This window comes from Equus quagga, chromosome 20 (assembly GCF_021613505.1).
Source record: "Equus quagga isolate Etosha38 chromosome 20, UCLA_HA_Equagga_1.0, whole genome shotgun sequence".
Classification (NCBI taxonomy): Eukaryota; Metazoa; Chordata; class Mammalia; order Perissodactyla; family Equidae; genus Equus; species Equus quagga.
Window position 1 is genome coordinate 3,307,922 of NC_060286.1, and position 20,068 is coordinate 3,327,989.

At 38.9% G+C, this 20,068-nt stretch overlaps 1 protein-coding gene across 1 annotated transcript in view; it reads left to right on the forward strand.

Moving 5' to 3' along the window:
• PELI2 (pellino E3 ubiquitin protein ligase family member 2) overlaps nt 1–20,068 on the forward strand; it is a 177,318-nt gene that overhangs the window by 50,767 nt on the left and 106,483 nt on the right. The window contains exon 2 of the mRNA XM_046647610.1: nt 532–661. Coding sequence (XP_046503566.1) covers nt 532–661 — 130 coding nt within the window. The remainder of the gene's footprint in view (nt 1–531; nt 662–20,068) is intronic.

A 20,068-nucleotide genomic window follows, 5' to 3' on the forward strand; every position in this document is an offset into this window, starting at 1 on the left:
TTCAAATAGAAATGGGAATGAATGTAGAGAATTCAGAACTTTCAAGAATGCAAGTAACTTAATTTGGTCTTCTTACAAGTAAAGATTTTACACTAATGTGATTTGAGAATGAGAGATGAGGTTTAATGAGCATACTATTTTCTAACTAGTTCATTTAAAAATATTTCTCAAGTGGTTCTCTGGGGTCCATTAGAATGACGCCGGGTGAATTGAGCCAGCACTAACACAGCCCCTGCCGAATTCTCATTTGCTTATTTATACTCTGTCTCTTTCCAAAAGATTGGAGTGGTCTGACTTTATAGAATAAGCAGCCTGTAATTACTTTGTAGATCGCCCTTAAATTACGTTTCTGGGAGTGATTGGAATGTCATTACAGCAGAAGTCTGCTCTGCAGCCTGTTCCTTTTGTGGGGTGTCTATTTAGTGGGCAGTTCTTTATGACCATTCCTGTGTCTTCTCTTATTCATCTCACTTTTACTCTTAAAACTTTTAAAATCTGCAAATAAATGAACTCTTTCATCTCCATGTATAGGTACAACGGTGCTTTACCTAATGGAGACAGAGGCCGGAGGAAAAGCAGATTCGCTCTCTATAAGCGGCCGAAGGCTAATGGAGTCAAACCCAGCACGGTGCACGTGATTTCCACACCGCAGGCCTCCAAGGTAGGCGGCTCCTGCGAGTTGGGAGGGGCTTGGCAGGTGCTGACTCGCGGCTGTTCGTTGTTATTCCTTGTCCTTTCAGTCTTATTTCTCTGTAGGACAGTTTCTCAGCCATTTGTGGTCAGATAATTCTTTGCTGTGAAGAGCTGTCCTATGCATTGTAATATGTTTAGAGCATTCCAGGCTTTGACCCGCTAGATAGGAGTAGCACCCCCCTCAACTGCCAACTGAAAATGTCTCCAGACGTTTCACGTTTCCAAACGTCCCCTGGGAGTGAGGTGGGCAAACCGTCTCCTCCCCCTACCTGTGATGAACCACTGCTTTAGGATGTAGTGGAACCAGCATATATCAATTTAGAATAGTTGTGGTTGAAAGAGAAATGATTTTCTTTATCCTAAAGATAGTTTTTATATTAAATCTTGCTGTAAACTTCATTAGGGTTTGTTATTTTCCTTCTATTAATTGAGTAGTAGGTGTTTTCACGTAATCTACATGTACACGGAATTGAATTTGTGTCATTATTAGAAAGACTGGAAGTGAACAGAGCTAAGTGCTGTAAGAAGTCTACAATTCATATTTCCTCTCGTTTGAAGTGCATAAAATGTTAATTTTTTATGATTACTTCTTTCGTTTTCTGATATGTGAGGGGAAGACCTGAGTTTCCATTCTGGTTGATATATTCTACCTATTAGATTTATGACAATTTTTCTTTTAATTAAATAAGTTCTTTAATGTGTAACATAGTTTCCTTTTCTATGAAATAATTGTATTTACCTGAAGTATTTCATGTGGGGCACTGTCTGTACATGTTTATTTATCATAATGGGTTCGGACCATCTGGAATAAATAAGAGACTTGATTCCCATTTTTACTGAAAAGCTGTGGTTCAAAGGGAAATGAATAGGTTCATTAAAGCCATATGGTATTTATATGTAGTCTTAGAAACAGATCACCTTTGTTAACGTTTTTATTAAAAAAGCTCCTGTGTTGTTTCTGAAGTAGTGCCATGAAAAACGTTTGCTAGAATGTACCAATTAAGATTGTCTTGTATTGGTGAGAGAATGGTTAGATCAATATCAAACACTAAGGAAACAGGAAAGATTAACATCTAGCGGCCAAGTTTTTGGCTAGAGAAAGGGAAATAAAGTGAAAGTTTTAGGAAGGGAAGGACACTTTGTGGGGAAAACAGAGGAAGTCCGCCTCACAAAGATTCTGAGAGGAGGCGGAAGTGGAAGAACAGCAGAATCTTGGAAGGTCAAGGAAGTGTGAGAAGCATTTCATAGCCCAAGAGTAGCTGGTGGAGAAGGAGACCAAGGCAAATGTTTTTCAGCCTCTGATGAGTGACAGAAATATTCTGATGTTATAGACGTGGTCTTTGTAATTTTGTCTCTGTGCTGGCATTTATCTTTCCTGCCTCTGGCTCTGCACCTTTTTACATTTACCTTTTTTTATCTTAGATTTTATGTTAATACAATGGCTTCAGCTATTTAAAAATTTTTTATAGAAATCTGTGACTACTCAGGCTTTACGTTATGATAGAATATGAAATATAGCTAGAATATGAAATATATCTTCCAGTAGCTACTATTGGAAGATCAGTGACTCTTCCTTATTTATCACCCACCTCCATCGGCTCCACTTTTAGCTTTTTATGTTTTACCTTTATACCTAGATTTTACCTGAAGTTATTTAGATTACAAATCTTTTGGTAGTTGTCTGTCTAAATCTGTTTAAAAATATCACCCACTGTACTAGTAGTAGGGAAGATTGGGCTTTGGTCTTACAACCTGGGAAAAATACATCCTCAGGGCCTCGGTTTCCTCATTGATAAAATGAATGAGTTGGCTGTGGGCAGGAGCCATGTGGAATGAGGTAAGATACTTTGGTTATAAGCAACAGAAATGATTCTGTCTTTAAAAAAAACCAAAATGGGGCTCAGCCTGGTGGTGTAGTGGCTGGGTTCCCATGCTCCGCTTCAGCGGCCTGGGGTTCATGGGTTCAGATCCTGGGCACACACCTACTCACCCCTCATCAAGCCATGCTCTGGCAGTGTCACACATACACAGTAGAGGAGGGTTCACACAGATGTTGGCTCAGTGACGATCTGCCTCAAGCAAAAAGAGGAAGCTTGGCAACAGATGTTAGCTCAGGGCCAATCTTCTCCACTAAAAAAAAAAAAAAAAGCAAAAATGGAGAAACTGTTAAAGGTTTGGGTAGGAACAGCTCTTGGAATTGGGAGAAGTTGAGTAAACAGGTTTTGTGAGAGAGGAGAACTGGAGTATCAAAAGGCGTTAACATGGAAATTTTTTTAAGGGTGTTATAAAGTGACTTGGCTCCAACTACCTTCTATAGGATTTTAAATTTTCAGGAAAGAGAATCGGACAGACCTAGCCTGGGTCAGTCAACCATGACCTAGGGAGATGAGTAGACCAGGCGTATGTATTATGAGCTGATCAGCTACCCCGTTGCCTTTCCCTTAGGCGTCTTCCTCATCTTGGTACCTGCACACTGACGGCCTTGTACATAGTAGTCCGTCCTACCTGAACGCAGCACCTTAGTCACAAATGCCTCACTCCTTCTTTTCTCTCTCAAACTCCCATCCCTGCTCTGCCTTGCCCTGCCATTCCTGCTTCAGCTGCTCTGTTGGCCCCTTAGACAGTCTCATATGTTTAACCTTTTCTTCAAATTTTCCTCCTACTGCATCACCTTAACTGAATCCTGGTTTTTTCCGATACGCTGTTTTTCCCATTTCTTCCAGTTCATAGAACAAGAAATTGTTTCGTTCCGTTCCCTTTTCAGTCTCTTCTTTTTAACCCATTAATTTAAGCTCCCTCTTCCCCTGCGTCTCTTGACCTCTCTCACCTACACTTCTCCCTTCTGCGTATTTCAGTGACTCAGTACATAGCCCAGTCTCTCTCCCAACCCGTTACACCATACGTTGGTGTCCGTGGTTCACAGTGCTGTAACACTTTCCATTTTGGAGACTCACTTCTGTTCCACTTTTCCCACTGATAATAGCCCACTGTCACTTCAAAGTGACCCTACTCTCCAGTTCTTTCTACTTGTGTATGCATGTACATACTTATCTCATCTCATCTAGACATCGAGCCCATTAGCCTGTCCCTATTTGCTGTGGTTTTTAGCCCACGTGGCTTTTCCAGTTGTGTGTTGACTTCACCCCAGATTCTCTTTTTCTGGTACCTTTTGACACCCTTCTTTGTGATCCCTGGCTCTGGGCCCTTTCCAGGCCCTGCTGGATTGTTTTTCTTGTCTTCCTTCTTGCTCACCCCATTTCCCGTCAGAATACCAGAGTATGTGGTGGTTCTTGGCAAAAGTTGTTTGACCTGACTCAGCAGTGGTTTGTCTGCTCTGAAATTTCTGATTCTGCAGTATTGGTAATGAAAGGGTTATCTTTGATTGGAGTCGTAAAAGCGAGACCTAGCTGGGTGAGTGTGGTTACCATTGTTAGAATTTGAGTGCTTGGCCTTTCGACTATGTTATTTCTTCCCTCTGCCCCACAGTCTGGGGGCAGACCAAGGAGTACCCCTTTGCTGATGGTAGTGGCAGCTGGGAAATGGGACCTCTGGGTCTGCCATGCATGCCAGTGTCCAAGCTAAGTCAGATGAGGATTGCAAGTATGTGCTGCTGTTGTGTAATCTTTATTTGGGTACATATTTGCTCTTGGAATAGTAATACTCAAAGGTATTTCTCCTGTTATATAATGTTTAAACAAAATCTAAAGTCCTCTTGTACTTTTGGCAGTTCTGGTACCTAGACATAGGGCAGTTAGCAATTTATTCACCCTTTCATTTATTCAACAAGTATTTATCCAGCGCTTTTTTATGGCCAGGCATCATGCTAGGTATTAGATATACTGCAGCAAACAAAAGATGTCTGCATGGAGCTAATCATCTAGTGACTGGTTAAGTAATCGATAAGTAATCATGTGAGTACATACTTAACTGTGCATTGTGAAAAGCACAGTGAAGGAAAAGAATAAGGTGCTGTGGGAAAAGGGGCCGCAGAGTTTAGATTGGGTAGACAGAGAAGGATCTCTGGGGCAGTGGCTCGTGAGCTGCGAGCTGAAAGGTAAAGAGGAATTAGCCAGGAGAGCAGAGAGTTCGGGAGCTCCTGTGGTCCTGGTTGGAGAATTTGGATTTTTTTCTAAGGACAAACACTGAAGGGTGTTAAGCAGAGGGAGTGGCATGATATGACTGAGAATTTAAGTTGATTTATGTTTGTTCATTTACTTTTTTTTTTTTATTAATGTTATGATAGATTACAACCTTGTGAGATTTCAGTTGTACATTTTTGTTAGTCATGTTGTGGGTATACCACTTCCCCCTCTGTGCCCTCCCCTCACCCCCCCTTTTCCCTGGTAACCACCGATCAGATCTCCTTATCAATATGCTAATTTCCACCTATGAGTGGAGTCATATAGAGTTCGTCTTTCTCTGACTGGCTTATTTCGCTTAACATAATACCCTCGAGGTCCGTCCACGTTGTTGTGAATGGGCCGATTTTGTCTTTTTTTATGGCTGAGTAGTATTCCATTGTGTATATATACCACATCTTCTTTATCCAATCATCAGTTTCTGGGCATGTAGGCTGGCTCCACGTCTTGGCTATTGTAAATAATGCTGCGATGAACATGGGGTGCAACGGACTCTTGAGATTTCTGATTTCAGGTTCTTAGGATAGATACCCAGTAATGGGATGGCTGGGTCATAGGGTATTTCTATTTTTAACTTTTTGAGAAATCTCCATACTGTTTTCCATAGTGGCTGTATCAGTTTGCATTCCCACCAACAGTGTATGAGGGTTCCTTTTTCTCCACAACCTCTCCAACATTTGTCGCTCTTGGTTTTGGATGTTTTTGCCAATCTAACGGGTGTAAGGTGATATCTTAGTGTAGTTTTGATTTGCATTTCCCTGATGATTAGCGATGATGAACATCTTTTCATGTGTCTATTGGCCATATTCATATCTTCTTTTGAGAAATGTCTGTTCATGTCCTCTGCCCATTTTTTGATCGGGTTGTTTGTTTTTTTGTTGTTAAGCAGTGTGAGTTCTTTGTATATTATGGAGATTAACCCTTTGTCGGGTAAGTGGCTTGTAAATATTTTTTCCCAATTAGTGAGCTGTTTTTTTGTTTCAATCCTGTTTTCCCTTGCCTTGAAGAAGCTCTTTAGTCTGATGAAGTCCCCATTTGTTTATTCTTTCTATTGTTTCCCTCAACTGAGGAGTTATAGTGTCCAAAAAGATTCTTTTGAAACTGATGTCAAAGAGTGTACTGCCTATATTCTCTTCCAAAAGACTTATTGTCTCAGGCCTAATCTTTAGGTCTTTGATCCATTTTGAGTTTATTTTGGTGTGTGGTTGTTCATTTACTTTTTAACTATGTAGGGCAACTATTTTACTATTACTTAACCAGTGAATAGTATGGTGGTGGTGATGGTGCCTGATAGGTGGATATTTTGCTGGTCACATGGTTTAACTTTAGCAACATTTCTATGGAAAACTCATCATGATTTTTCCTTCTTAGATTGTGCTTCATTGAAATCTCTTTTTTTGGGTATTTTTACTTTTAAACAGTAACTGAAGATTACTTTGTCCCAGTTGGCATACTTCAGAATGGAAAATATCAGTGGTCTTAGAGTGACACTTTAGAGAAAAATTGGGACTATTTCATCTGATTGTTAGAACCAGGACTTGCTGTTGGTTCTACCGGTTGATGAGATATTGAAACTCTTCCTTATTGGTCAATTAATAATGTAATTGTAACTGTGAGAAGTGGTAAAACTAATATAGATTTCAGTGTAAACTCATTAGTTCAAGCTAATTTTGTAGGCTGTAGTGGGGTCTACTTTTAAAGCACTGAGTGTCTGCCTGTCTGTCCAGCGTGGTTCTTGGTGGCGATGGGTTGCATATCTCCACTGCACATTCATTATGAAGCTGCAGCCTCTGTGCTTTCAGAGAATCATCTGTTTATCATTATCCTCAGACTGTGTAATTGCTGCAGCTTTTAAACAGTTGAGTTTTGAATAGTTTTTACTTTGGTTTCTTTCATGTTATTGTACTATAATTCTTGGGTTAGTAGTATCTGGTGTTTTGATATTTATTACTTCAAGAATTAATTTTATTGTTATAAATGAAGAGGCAACAAAGTTTGGATAAGTTTTTTGTCCTTTTAGGTATAATAAACTTGAATATTCTGAATCTGTCAGAGAATTAAAAAAATGAAATATTAGTAATACACTATAGCCCAGAATATACAAACCTAAACAACATGTATTTCTAGAATGAAATACAACTTGATTATTTTAATAAAAAACGTGAACATGAACAACCTAAGTTTGTACCTCAAGGAACTAGAAAATGAAGAACAAGCTTAAGCCCAAAATTAGTAGAAGGAAGAAAACAACAAAGATCAGAGCAGAAATAAACACAATAGAGACAAAAAGACAAGAAAAAAATCAGTGAAACTAAGAGCTGGTTTTTTGAAAAGATAAATAAAATAAACAGATTTTTGCTGCATGCACTGGGAAAAAAAGAGAGAGAACTCAAAATTAGAAATGAAAGAGGAGGGGCCAGCCCAGTGGCACAGCGGTTAAGTGCACACGTCTGCTTCGGTGGCCTGGGGTTTGCCAGTTCGTATCCCAGGTGCGGACATGGCACCTCTTGGTAAGCCATGTTGTGGTAGGCATCCCACATATAAAGTAGAGGAAGATGGGCACAGATGTTAGCTCAGGGCCAGTCTTTGTCAGTAAAAAGAGGAGGATTGGCAGCAGATGTTAGCTCAGGGCTGATCTTCCTCAAAAAAAAAAAAAAAAAAAAAAGAAATGAAAGAGGAGACGGTACAACAGATACCACAGAAATCCAGTGCATCATAAGAAACTACTATGAACAATTATATGCCAGCAAATTGGTCAGCCTATAAGAAATGGATAAATTCCTAGAAACATACAAGCTACCCAGACTGAATCATGAAGAAATAGAAAATCTGAACAGACCACTTACTAGTAAAGAGAGTAAATTAATCATCAGAAACCTCCTAACAAACAAAAGTGCAGGACCAGGTGACTTCACTGGTGAATTCTACCAAACACTTAAAGAAGAATTAATACTAATCCTTCTCAAATTCTTCCAAAAAAGTGAAGAGGCAGGAGCACTTCCAGCTTATTTTATGAGCCCAGCATTACCCTGATACCAAAACCAGTCAAGGACACTACAAGAAAAGAAAATTACATGAGATTCTCCCTGATGAACATAGATGCAAAAATGCTCAACAAAATGTTAACAAACCAAATTCAACAGTACATTAAAAGGATCATACACCATGACCAAGTGGGATTAATTCCTGGCATACAGGATGGTTCACCATCTGCAAATCAATCAATTTGTACCACATTAACAATAAAAATCATAAGAGTGTCTCAATAGATGCAGAAAAAGCATTTGGCACAATTCAGCATCCATTTATGATAAAAACTCTCAACAAATTGGGACAGAGGGAATGTACCTCAACATAATAAAGGCCATATATGAAGAGCCCGCAGCTAACGTCATAATCAACAGTGAATCAACTGTGAAAAACTGAAAGCTTTCCTCTAAGCTCAGGAACAAGACTCTGGCCACTTTTCTTTACTGTAGTAGTGGAAGTCCTAGTCAGAGCAGTTAGGCAAGAAAAGGAAATAAAAGGCATTCAGATTGGAAAGAAAGAAGTAAAACTGTCTCTGTTTGCATATGGCGTGATATTGTATATAGAAAACCATAAAGAGTCCATCAAAAAATTGTTAGAACTAATAAATGAATTCAGTAAAGTTGCAGGATACAAAGTCGGTAACAAACTATCAGAAAGAGAAATTAAGAAATCAATCCCATTTACAATTACATCCAAAAGAATAAAATACCTAGGAATAAATTTAACCAAGGAGGTGAAAGACCTATACACTGAAAACTGTAAGACATTGTTGGGAGAAATTGAAGAAGACACAAATAAATTAAAAGATATTCCGTGCTCATGGATTGGAAGAATTAATACCGTTAAAATGTCCGTACTACCCAAACAATCTACAAATTCGATGCAATCCCTATCAAAATTCCATAGCATTTTTCATGGAAAGATAACAAACAATCCTAAAATTCGTGTGGAACTACACAAGACACCCCCCTCCCTGCAATATCCAAAGCAATCTTAAGAAAAAACAACAAAGCTAGAGGCATCATGCTTCTTGATTTCAAACTATATTACAAAGCTATAGTAATCAAAACGTATAGTATTCACATAAAAACAGACACATGGATTAATGGAACAGATCAGAGAACCCAGAAATAAACCCATACACATATGGTCAATTATAAAGAAGCCAAGAATACTCAATGGGGGAAAAATAGTCTCTTCAATAAATGGTGTTAGAAAAACTGGACAGCTACCTGCAAATGAATGGAACTGAACCCCATCTTATGCCATACACAGAAACCAACTCAAAATGCATTAAAGATTTGAATGTAAGACTTGAAACTGCAAAATTCCTAGGATAAAACATAGGGCATAAGTTCCTTCACATCGGTCGTGGCAATAATTTCTTGAATTTCACACCAAAAGCAAAGTCATAAAAAGCAAAAATAAATAAGTGGGACTACATGAAACTAAAAGCCTTCTGCACAGCAAAGAAAACTATCAACAAAATGAAAAGGCAACGTACAGAATGGGAGAAATAGTTGCACATCATATATCTGATAAGGGGTTTCATATCCGAAATATATAAAGAACTCATACAACTCAATAGCAAAAAACAATCTGATTAAAAAATGGGCAAAGCATCTGAATAGATGTTTTTCCAAAGGAGATATCCAAAGGGCTAACAGGTACATAAGGTGTTCAGCATCACTAATCATCAGGAAAATGCAAATCAAAACCACAATGAGAGACCACCTCACGCCTGTTAGAATGGGTGTTATCATAAAGACCAGAGATAAGTGTGGATGAGGATGTGGAGGAAAGGGAACCTTGTGCACTGATGGTAGGAATGTAAGTTGGTGCAGCCGTATGGGAACAATATGCAGGTTCTTCAGAAATTAAAAATAGAACTAACATATGATCCAGCCATCCCATTTCTGGATATATATCCAAAGGAAATGAAAACATGGTCTGGAAGAGATATCTGCACCCACATGTTCATTGCCCCATTGTTCACAATGGGAACAACCTAAATGTCAGTCAGTGGTTGAATGAATAAAGATGTGGTGTTTATGTACATACAATAGAACATTGTTCAGCCATGAGAAAGAAGGACATCCTACCATTTAAGACAACGTGGATGGACCTTGAGGGCATTATGCTAAGTGAAATAAGTCAGATAGAAAAAGATAAATATTGTATATCACTTATGTGTAGAATCTAAAAAGCTGAACTCATAGAAACACAGACTGGAATGGATAGTTACCAAGGGCCAAGTGATGGGGGAAATGGGGAGACGTTGGTCAAAGTGTATAATCCTCCAGTTATAATTTGAATAAGTTCTGGGGATCTAATGTACAGCATGGTGATTATAGTTAATAATATTGTTTTATATAATTGAAAGTTGCTAAGAGAGTAGATTTTAAATGTTCTCACTACAATGAAGAAATGATAATTGTGATGTGATGAAAGTGTCAGCTAAGACTATGGTGGTAATCACTTTGCAATTCTAAGTGTATCAAATCATCATATTGTACTCCTTAAATTTACACAGTGTGATATGTCAAATATATCTCAGTAAAGCTGGAAAAAGTATAAACATAAATCAGTTTTCAAAAAAACTGAAATAATTACTTCCAGAAACATTTATCAGAGTATTACTAAAGCAAAAGGAAAGATATTTATGAAATACTAACACAATATATTGTATAGTTTAAAATAATTTTCTGACTTAAAGTGTTTATTAAGACTTCGAAAAATAGTTTTTATATTGTGTATCATGGCAGTTTAGAGTTATGGTCCTGATTGTTGCAAAACATATCTATTGAGATGAGAAGACAGCCTTTTGGAAAACTTAGAAATCAGGGGAGGAAAATTTCAGTCATTATTGACAAAGCTCCAGCCATGTCACATAGCAGTGGTTTAAGAATTTGCTTAAAATGCAATATTCAAGTCTTTGAAGATAGGTGATGGGTTTTGTTGATTTTGTGGAGCTGGAAGGAACAACATCTGAAATATATTAAACTTTATTGTCACACAGAAGAAAAATGGTTTCAGTGAAAAATATTTACATGAAAACCTTATGTATTTTGTGCAGATGGTGCAAGTATAGTGCTAGGGAAAAAAAGTCTCAGCTGAAATTCTAGAAAAACTTTTGGATATTTTCATTTGATGCTGTCTTTTTGTATTTAGTTATCTCTGGATGATGTCATAAAAGATAAAAACCAAGTAAAGCACTTAATATTTTTTCCTGATATTTTTATACTTATATCAAATAAATACCGGAGAGTTAAATAACATATCTGAGAACTTGGAATTGAAGTAATGAAGGATGGGCAGTGTGTGGTATTATTGATGCAAACTCCATTTGGAAATCATATAAAGACTTGGATATTCACTTTAATACAAATTGTGAGGTAGCATTTGGACAATTAAATTTTTTAGTGATTTGACGTTATTACATGCTATTCTAACTATTCTTTTTTGGTTTTAGGAGAAAGAAAATTTTCAATTATTAAAATGGATAGATTTATTTGACAAATAATAGGTGATAGAACATATAAAACCAAATGTAGGAAACTGTGCTAGAGAAGCAGAGAATATTAGAGAAACAAACAAATTTGAAATAAAGCAAAATATTGCAAGAGAAAAACTGTTAAATTATTCAGCAACGTTATGTGAAAATACACTTATTTGATGACAAATCTGAAGAATCGATTAACTTTTAATAACACCCTTTTAATTTATTGACTCTTGGAATTAGGCCAGTTGATGTTTTCAAAGCACCATAGACTGAAGGTGAGCAAAATTTTACAAAATTAAGCTAGACAATTGAATATGACAGTCCCATAAGTGATTTTCATGGCATAGGTGGTAATGGAAATAGTGAATATAAAAATCTCAATGTTATTAGGGTTAGAAGAAAACTGAATTTAATTGATGTTAGTTCAGCAGAAGATAAAGATTTACCGTGAACAATATTATGTTACGGGAAAATCTCTGTATATCAAGACTGAATTCACCAGTTCTTTTCCATTCAGTGGGGGAAGTAATTGAAAGAGTTTGGTTTGTTATATTAAATCATAGCTCAGACATTGCTTAGCTTGTGACAGATACATCAAATAAAGGATCACATCAGTAATTTCTAACAATTAACACATGACTTTGAGATTACTAGCATGATTTGATGAATGATTGATGCTCTAACTTGCATCACTTGGATACAGTTTTATACTATCTGTAGTTCATATTATTTAGAGAATAAATGGAAATGTTTTAAAATTTTTGATTTATATACTTAATTCTTACCAGAATTAAGTATATAAATTGTTAAATATTATCACTCTTAATATGAATAATTTTTATAAATATATATGTGATTAGTCGATTATCTCATTTTATGTTTTATATAGTGTGAGTTTTAGCATCAAGAATTGATTATTTACTACATTTCTGTAAGTTTTATAAATCAATACTTTTATGATCTTCTAAAGTTTTTGATAGTTTTGCCATTGGAAATAGTGTAAGTTTAGTAATTTGTGAGCTGTTCTTTTCCTGTCTTATTTTTCGGTTTAGCTTTGACTTCTGTTCACAAGGTTAGCAACAGTAGGCTTTCCTGTTTAAGTACGTTTTCTTTTAAATCACCTAAATGAAACGTTGAGATTTTTGTGGCCACGGTTAAGCTCAGCAGCTTGACTTGTACTGGTTGAAGATCTGAAACAGCCTAATTCCTTATACCATTTCTCTGTTCAGATGTGTGTGAGAGTCTGTAAGGTAGGTTTTAAGATATTTTATAGTATTTTTAAAATTAGCATTTGAAGTGTGATTCACAGTGCCTACTCTGAATTATTCCAGAAAGTTGAAGAATTGATTCAGAGTATCACGTCTTTCTTAGTTTCTGCAATTAACATAGTTTGACACTAATTTTTTTTTTTTAAGATTTTTTTTTTTAAATTTTTTCCTTTTTCTCCCCAAAGCCCCCCTGGTACATAGTTGTATATTCTTGGTTGTGGGTCCTTCTAGTTGTGGTATGTGGGACGCCGCCTCAGCGTGGTTTGATGAGCAGTGTCATGTCCGTGCCCAGGATTTGAACCAATGAAACACTGGGCCGCCTGCAGCAGAGCGCGCGAACTTAACCACTCAGCCACGGGGCCAGCCCCTGACACTAACTATTTTTGTTTTCTCTTACTCTTTTTCTAGCATATATACTTTCATTGTTTCAAGCACTAACAGCAAATGGGTTTTTTTTGTACGGAATAATCACAAGGTCACTGCCACCATCTTTTCTATTCACTGATAGTTAATCTAAATCTCTGCCTTGTGGTGTGGGCAGAATTATTCATTTTTTTCTAGCAAAAGAGACATTTGTGTCTTCTTTTCTGTATTTACGATGTGATTGGCAGAATAATGGACCCCCGGAGATGCCCACACCTTAATCTCTGGGACCTATGAGTATGTTACCTCGCCTAGAAGAAGGGACTTGCAGATTGTATTAAGGTCATGGAACTTAAACTAGGGAGATTACCTTGGACTGTTGGGGTGGGCCCAGTGTAATCACGAGGGTCTATAAAAGCAGAAGAGGGAGGTAGAAGACTCAGAGATGTGAGGGAATAGGGGGCAGGAGAGTTTGAAGCATGAGCAGGACTCAACCTGCGGTCCTGTCTTTGAAGATGGAAGAAGGAGACTATGAGCCAAGGAATGTGAGCAGCCTGTGGAAGCTGAGCACAAGTCTGGCAGACAGCTACAAGGAAACAGGAACCTCCGTCCTATTGTCACACAGAACTCGATTCTGCCAGCAGCCTGAATGTCCCTGGAGACAGATTCTTCTCTAGAGCCTCATAAAGGAACACAGCTCTGCAGCCCCATTGATTTCGACCTTGTGAGACTTGGGCAGAGAACCAGCCAAGCCTACGGATCAACACATAATGTGAGATCCTAAATTTCTGTTGTTTGTAGCTGCTAAGTTTTATGGTAGCTTTTTACAGCAGCAAGAAAACTTATATATACTATTTTATGGGAAATTAAATACAAAGTGCCTTGTATTACTGAGCACTCTCGACCTTGTGTTAGGGGAAACTGAAGGATGGGAAGCCATCAAAGAACTGGGAGGCAAGGAAAGAGGTTTTTGTTTCTTTTCTTCTTTTAATTCTTTTGGATCTAGAGTGTTGGAGCAGGAAAACTTGACTCTAGCACTCAGTAACTTAATTATCAGTGTAATTATCTGCATTGTCAGCATATAATAATTATACTATTGACTTTGTGTATTAGTTGGAAAAATCATAATTAATTTGTGTTGTCCTTAAAGCACAATTTTATTAAAGAGTTGCTTTTAACATGTCAGTGTGGGAGAATACTTGTATTTATACTTATAATTATGCCTTTTCTCAAACTTATTTGAATAATGACTCTGACTCTTAGATCTGTCCTGTGTTTTCGTGGAGGAAGAGAATCTTTTGCTGCAACTTACCTTTTTCAAAACATGAAACATGAAAGTTGGAAGGAACTTTGTTCAGATGGACTCCTCATTTTCACGTGAGGAAGTTGAAGAAGTTCGGAGAAGCCAATGAGTAGTCTCAGGGCACAAAGCCAGGTGTGGCACCCAGGACCCGGGAAGATCGGTCCGTTGCTGCGGGGAGCAGGTGGAAAGTGCTCTGAGGGACAGGAACCAGGCTAGATTCTGCTCCTGATTCGCCCACCTCCCAGGAGTGTGACCTGGAAAAGTCCATCTCTTTCCAAACTCGGGTTGCTGTAATGATAAAATAAACGAATATGATATTTATTAGTAAAAATGGAAATTGCTTTGTCAACCTAAAGATTATTAGCACTGTTAGGATAAGCTCTGCAGTCTGAAATCAGGTACTGTGGAGAGAACCTTTTCTACAAGAGGAAGAGTGATGGAGGCTTGAAATTAAGCAGCTGGTTTGTGTGCAGTGGTAGTTATGACAGCAAGTAGAGAAAGGTACATCAGGGTAACTTCTGTGCGGCTGAGAAGAAGCCATAGCCGTCAGGGAGAGTCATAGGCTTACCATTGACTGACTTGAATTGCTGTGGCCTGTTTTCTTACACCTTTGCCTTTCACATTAAAGTGCGTGATTGACCTTATCTTTCGTGAGAAAGTACTTCCGCCTCTGTGAAGTCCCATGCTGCTGAGTGAGCCACAGGGATACCTACTTACATGCTCTTTATTGATCACGCTCATGTCACAGGTGAGGCACGAGTGAGTGGCCTCAGGAACCTTTGGTGTTGTCTTACTAAAGTTAGAGTTAATGGAGCTGAGGGGGGCCTGGGCGCAGGAGCTCTCAGGTGGATAGCTCAGCATCCTGCTTCTGCCGCCAGGGGAGCCCTGCAGGACCATCCCTCTCTTCTCTGCGGTCTGGCCCGATATTCAAGCGCAGTTCCTCAGGTGGCCCTGTTTTTGCTCGCCTCCACACCTTAGGTGTTCTCATTTCTTAGCATGTGTTCCAGCCTCGTATACTACCTTGTCCTCCCTCCATCCTCTGAAACACAGCCCGCATGTCATTTCCCCTGGAAACTCCGCCCGAGACTCCTCACTTCCAGCCTCAGCGAGAAGTCCTTTTGTGAACTCCTGAAGTTCAGAGCATGTCTGCATGTCTCCACAGCGGTGCTGATGCTGCGTTAGTTGTTGGCCTACTGTCTTGTCATGCTGGGCCGCAAGCTCCTCAAAAGCAGGGGCTGCCTTTCATGTCTGCATTCCCCCTGACCAGCACGGTTTGTCAAATGAGTAACTGGATGGAGTGACCTGCCTTGTTCATGTGCTGGGACAGTGGTGGTCCTAATGAGTCAAACTACTGTGTTGGTAATCTGCAAACCCACAGGCACATCTTATGTACATGTCTGCTTTTTTTTCTTTCTGATCTCAGGAATCACTTATTTGTTATTGAGAGTTTTAAGAAAAAATAATTGTCTTCTAAATTATGAAAATGACAATTGAATGAAAGTATGGGCTTTGGAGTTTAGACTTCCTGAGTTCTTAATTTCCCCCATTTACTAGCTATAAACTCTTGGGCAAAATACTTTTCTCTGGCTCACTTCCCACTTTATGAAACAGCGATTTGTGTCAGTCAGTATGGGCCAGGTTATCCTGCAGTAACAAACAACTCCCCAGTCTCAGTGGGTTTACAATAGCACAGCATATTCATTAGTCACATTTCATGTCCATCGTGGATTGGCATGGAGGTTGTGTTCATCATGGAAATTCAGGGACGCAGATGGATGGTGCATCTTGACCTGTATTTCAGAGATCATGGAGGGAGATAAGAGGGAGAGTACAACTCTTAAACCTGCTACTTGGAAGTGACGTGTTTGCATTTCAGTGGCTAAAGCAAGTCTCGTGGCTGAGTTCAAAGGTTGGGGATGCATAATCCCTTTGTAGGGAGGGCCATCAAATATTTGTGAATAGAAGTACCATCTTCCTCCAGGTAGTGACTTATGAAGGGAAACGCTTGGAACATGTCGTATGCCTACTACGTGCTAGTGATTGGTTAATGTTAGCTAATATTGTTAGTGATTAGTTTCTCTGGAAATTATTAATTATCTGTTATAAGAAGTTATAAAGAGGCTCAGGATATGATGAAACCTAGCATCCATACTTAATTATTGGCAGTTGGATTACATAAAAGACTTTTCTTTAAAATGCACTGAGAGATTAAAAATGAAAACTGCAGCTTGATTCAAATATACGTTTCCTCTGTAAACTTTACAACTTAAATGTATCATTTCCTTTAGATCATAGCAGTGACACTTTAATAATGAATAGTTTCTGAATTATTGAACCCGCTGACTTTGAAAATCAGTGTATTTCCTCAGTGGAAAAGTACTTCCCAATTAGAACATTTTGATAATGCATTCTTGTGAAAATGCATCTGGCCTGAATCAGTTTTAGTTCCTTGCTCATTCCTCAGACTGCCGTTAGTTTCATTCTTTGCTTTTTGAACAAAGGAGTAGTTTTATATTTACAACGTAGAGTTAAACCTTTGTTTTACATGAATAATTAGATGAAAAACTTTAAAAAAGTTTTGTTTAGTAGTGCCTGCTTGAAATTGTTAATATGAATATTGGTGATTTTTCCCCTTGGCATTTAAAAAAATCATTTCTCTTATTTTACTCTGCAACCTAGTATCATAAATCCAAGAACACCATTTTTTAAACTTGTAAATACCATAACGTCTGTTTTATGAGCTTAGTTGAACTGATGTTGTTAAGTTTGGTTCCTTTAAAATGCGAAAGAATGGGAATTCTGGTAAACAGATTTTACTTAACATTTTTTATTTTAAGACGACTTTCTTTAATGTACACAAATCGTAAGTGTAGAGTTTGATGGATTTTCCTGAAGTGAACACACCCATTTAAGCACAGATCGAGAAATGGCATTGCCAGTAGCCCAAAGGCCCCCTTGCTCACCCTCCCAGTTACTGGCCCCCGCCGGCAGTAACCAGGTAACCACCATACATGAGTTGTCTCTGTTTTTGTTCTTTATGTAAATTGGATCTCTAGTATGCACACTTTCGTTTTTGATTTCTTTCATTTAGCACTATATTTGCGAGTGAAATACTCCACGTTGGATATAATAATAGTTCATTGCTTTGTAGTGTTCCGTTGTGTGAATATTCGTTCTATCATCTGATATGCTTTAAAGTTTTAATCACACCGAAACCTCAGTTAGGGTTTTGTAAATTATCAAAGGTACTTTTAAAAGTTAGCCGTTTTTCTTTAGGATCTGAAATCAAAGTAAGTGGAAGTCGGTAATAGCTGCCAACATTCACATTTATAGCTTGCAGCAACTTAAAACCCAGCGACTTGTGCAACAAGTAAAAGGTGTATCCTCACTTAGAAAACTGGTTAGCCTGCTAAACAGTAATGATTTTACAGAATTGAGTCTTTGGGGGAAGAACTCTAATTTTATACTAAACTTTGAATTTTATGGTGTATTTTGTTGTCCTGAAAACCTTATACCTACGTTACAGCTGTTACAACCTGCATACCAAATTTCCCTCAGTTTTCACGTATGTGAAACAGGGTTGCGGCCTGACAAAGAGGCAGGAAGAACTCAAACTCGAGGTTGGACGGACGAGCCTGACTGGATCCTGGCTGCTGTCTGTCGGCCCTGTGATAGGACAAGCCACAGAGCCCCTCTGGGTCCCGGCCCGCTCAAGAGTGCTGTGAGGGTCAGACAGTGGACAGGACACATGCCTCCCGGCCCGTGAGGCGCTCAGGAAGTCCTCACCGCTCCCTCGCTACCCAGCAGGGAAGTTAGAAAGATGGGGTGGAATCATATGGTCTTTTGAAAGCCGCTCTCTGCTCCTCCAGTGTGGCAGTTTTTGCTCAGCATAAACTGAACCACCTACATAAACATAATCAGGGAATTGAAAAGACTTTAGAATGATTCCCTTTTCAAGTGCCATGGAGGCTCATTCTCATTGGCTGTGTAGTTGGAGTTGAGTATTTAAAAATGTAAGCACATCCTTCATATTTAATTCCTTAATTACACACCAAAAAAATAGCATCCTCAAAACTTTATTCTGGAAGTTGAGTGACTGTCCCCAGATGCCCCCTCCCTGTGAGATCTCTGTGTTCTGGTGTCACACCCTCTGCCTTGCATTAGGCTTGTCCCAGCGAGTCTCTGTTCCCTGCAGACTGTCAGCCCCTTGAGAGTAGACCCTGCGTCTGCTGGCAGGGCCCCTGAGGAGAGCGCTCAGTGACTGATGGTGTGAACAACAGTCGGCTGGCATTTTCAGAATTGGTTGCTTCTCAGTTAATTTACATGATTTCATGAAAGCCCAAAGGAGTTTAATAACTTTTGCCCTGAGATAGATGAAAGCTTTTCTCAGAATATACGTATTTTTAGCATTGTCGATAGTCAAATTGTTGAAATGTTTTCTTCTTATTTGTGAAAATTAATGTTTAGCTGACACCTGAATGGAATCCTCAAGTGGGAAAATAAAGTGTGGCAGGCTGGTAGCAGTGAGGCACGTGAGGTGGGGGTGGGTGGAGGCGGGGTAGTGGGCTTCCAGCAACGGAGGCCTTAGCTCTGCTGTTGGAGTGTTGTCTGGGGTGGGTGTACCGGGAAGGAGAAGGCCTCAGAAGTTCAGTGGTAACATTAGGCTCAGGTTGTCTGCAGCCCCTGGAAGAAGGGCCCTTATCTGAGGGGTGTTGCTAGTACCCATGAGGAGCTGCTTTTGGTCCTTGTCCCCCTTCTGTGCCTGTGAGGTTAGGCGAGACAACATGAATTCCTCTAGTGCCGTCACCACCCCACTAGAATCTTCAAAATTTGGCAACCCAAACTAATTTTGAGGACTTTTCTACTTGAGGTATGATACAAAATCAATTTTGTAAAAAAGTTTTGACTCTGGTTGCTGCCTTTGTTTTGTTTTCTTTGGAATATAACACTTTTATTTAATGGGAAGGTATTTTTGTTTGTTTTTGAAAAATTGAATAAAGCTTTTAGTGCCAATTTACTGAATTTCTTTCACTTGGTCATTTATTACACGAGTGTGTTTCTATGTTGTATGTTTCTTGTTCTTCATTATACCCTGCACTGAGTCACTGAACAGTGATGAGGGAAGGGAAGGTTGTTAAGATGTTTAGCAAGATTATCTTAGATCAGGGATTCTCAGCCTTGACACTGCTAGCAGTTTGGCCAGGTCATTCTTTGTTGGAGGCAGTGCTGTACCCTGTAGGATGTTTAGCAGCATCCATTAGTACCCCCGTCCCCAGTTATGACAACCAAAACTCTCTTCACACAAAGTTGAATGTCCTCTGGGGGTGGGGCAGGATGACCCTAGTCGAGGACCACTGATTTAGACTCGTCAGCTCCAGGCAGTGTGGAATCTGGTTCAGAGTGCAGGATCCCAAGCACTCCCACCTCTTCTTCGGCCAAGTGACAATCACTTTGTCCTTCAGTTTTCAATAGTATTATTCAACTCATAGGTTGGAAGTAAAGTTTTTAACTTTTAGAATGGTGCCTGGCACATTGTAAATTCTCAATGAATGTTACCCATGATGATTATTACTGCTTGCAAGAATATTGGGTATCATATTCCATGCCTACTGCATCTTACATGCTTACATATTACACTTACATATTATTACTGCTTGTAAGAATATTCAGTATCATATTACATCTCTCCTTCCTTCCGTTGCTGCTTCTTTTTTCACCATGTCACAGAATGGAGACCTAAGGGGAAATCATCGAGAGAGTTTTTCAGCAA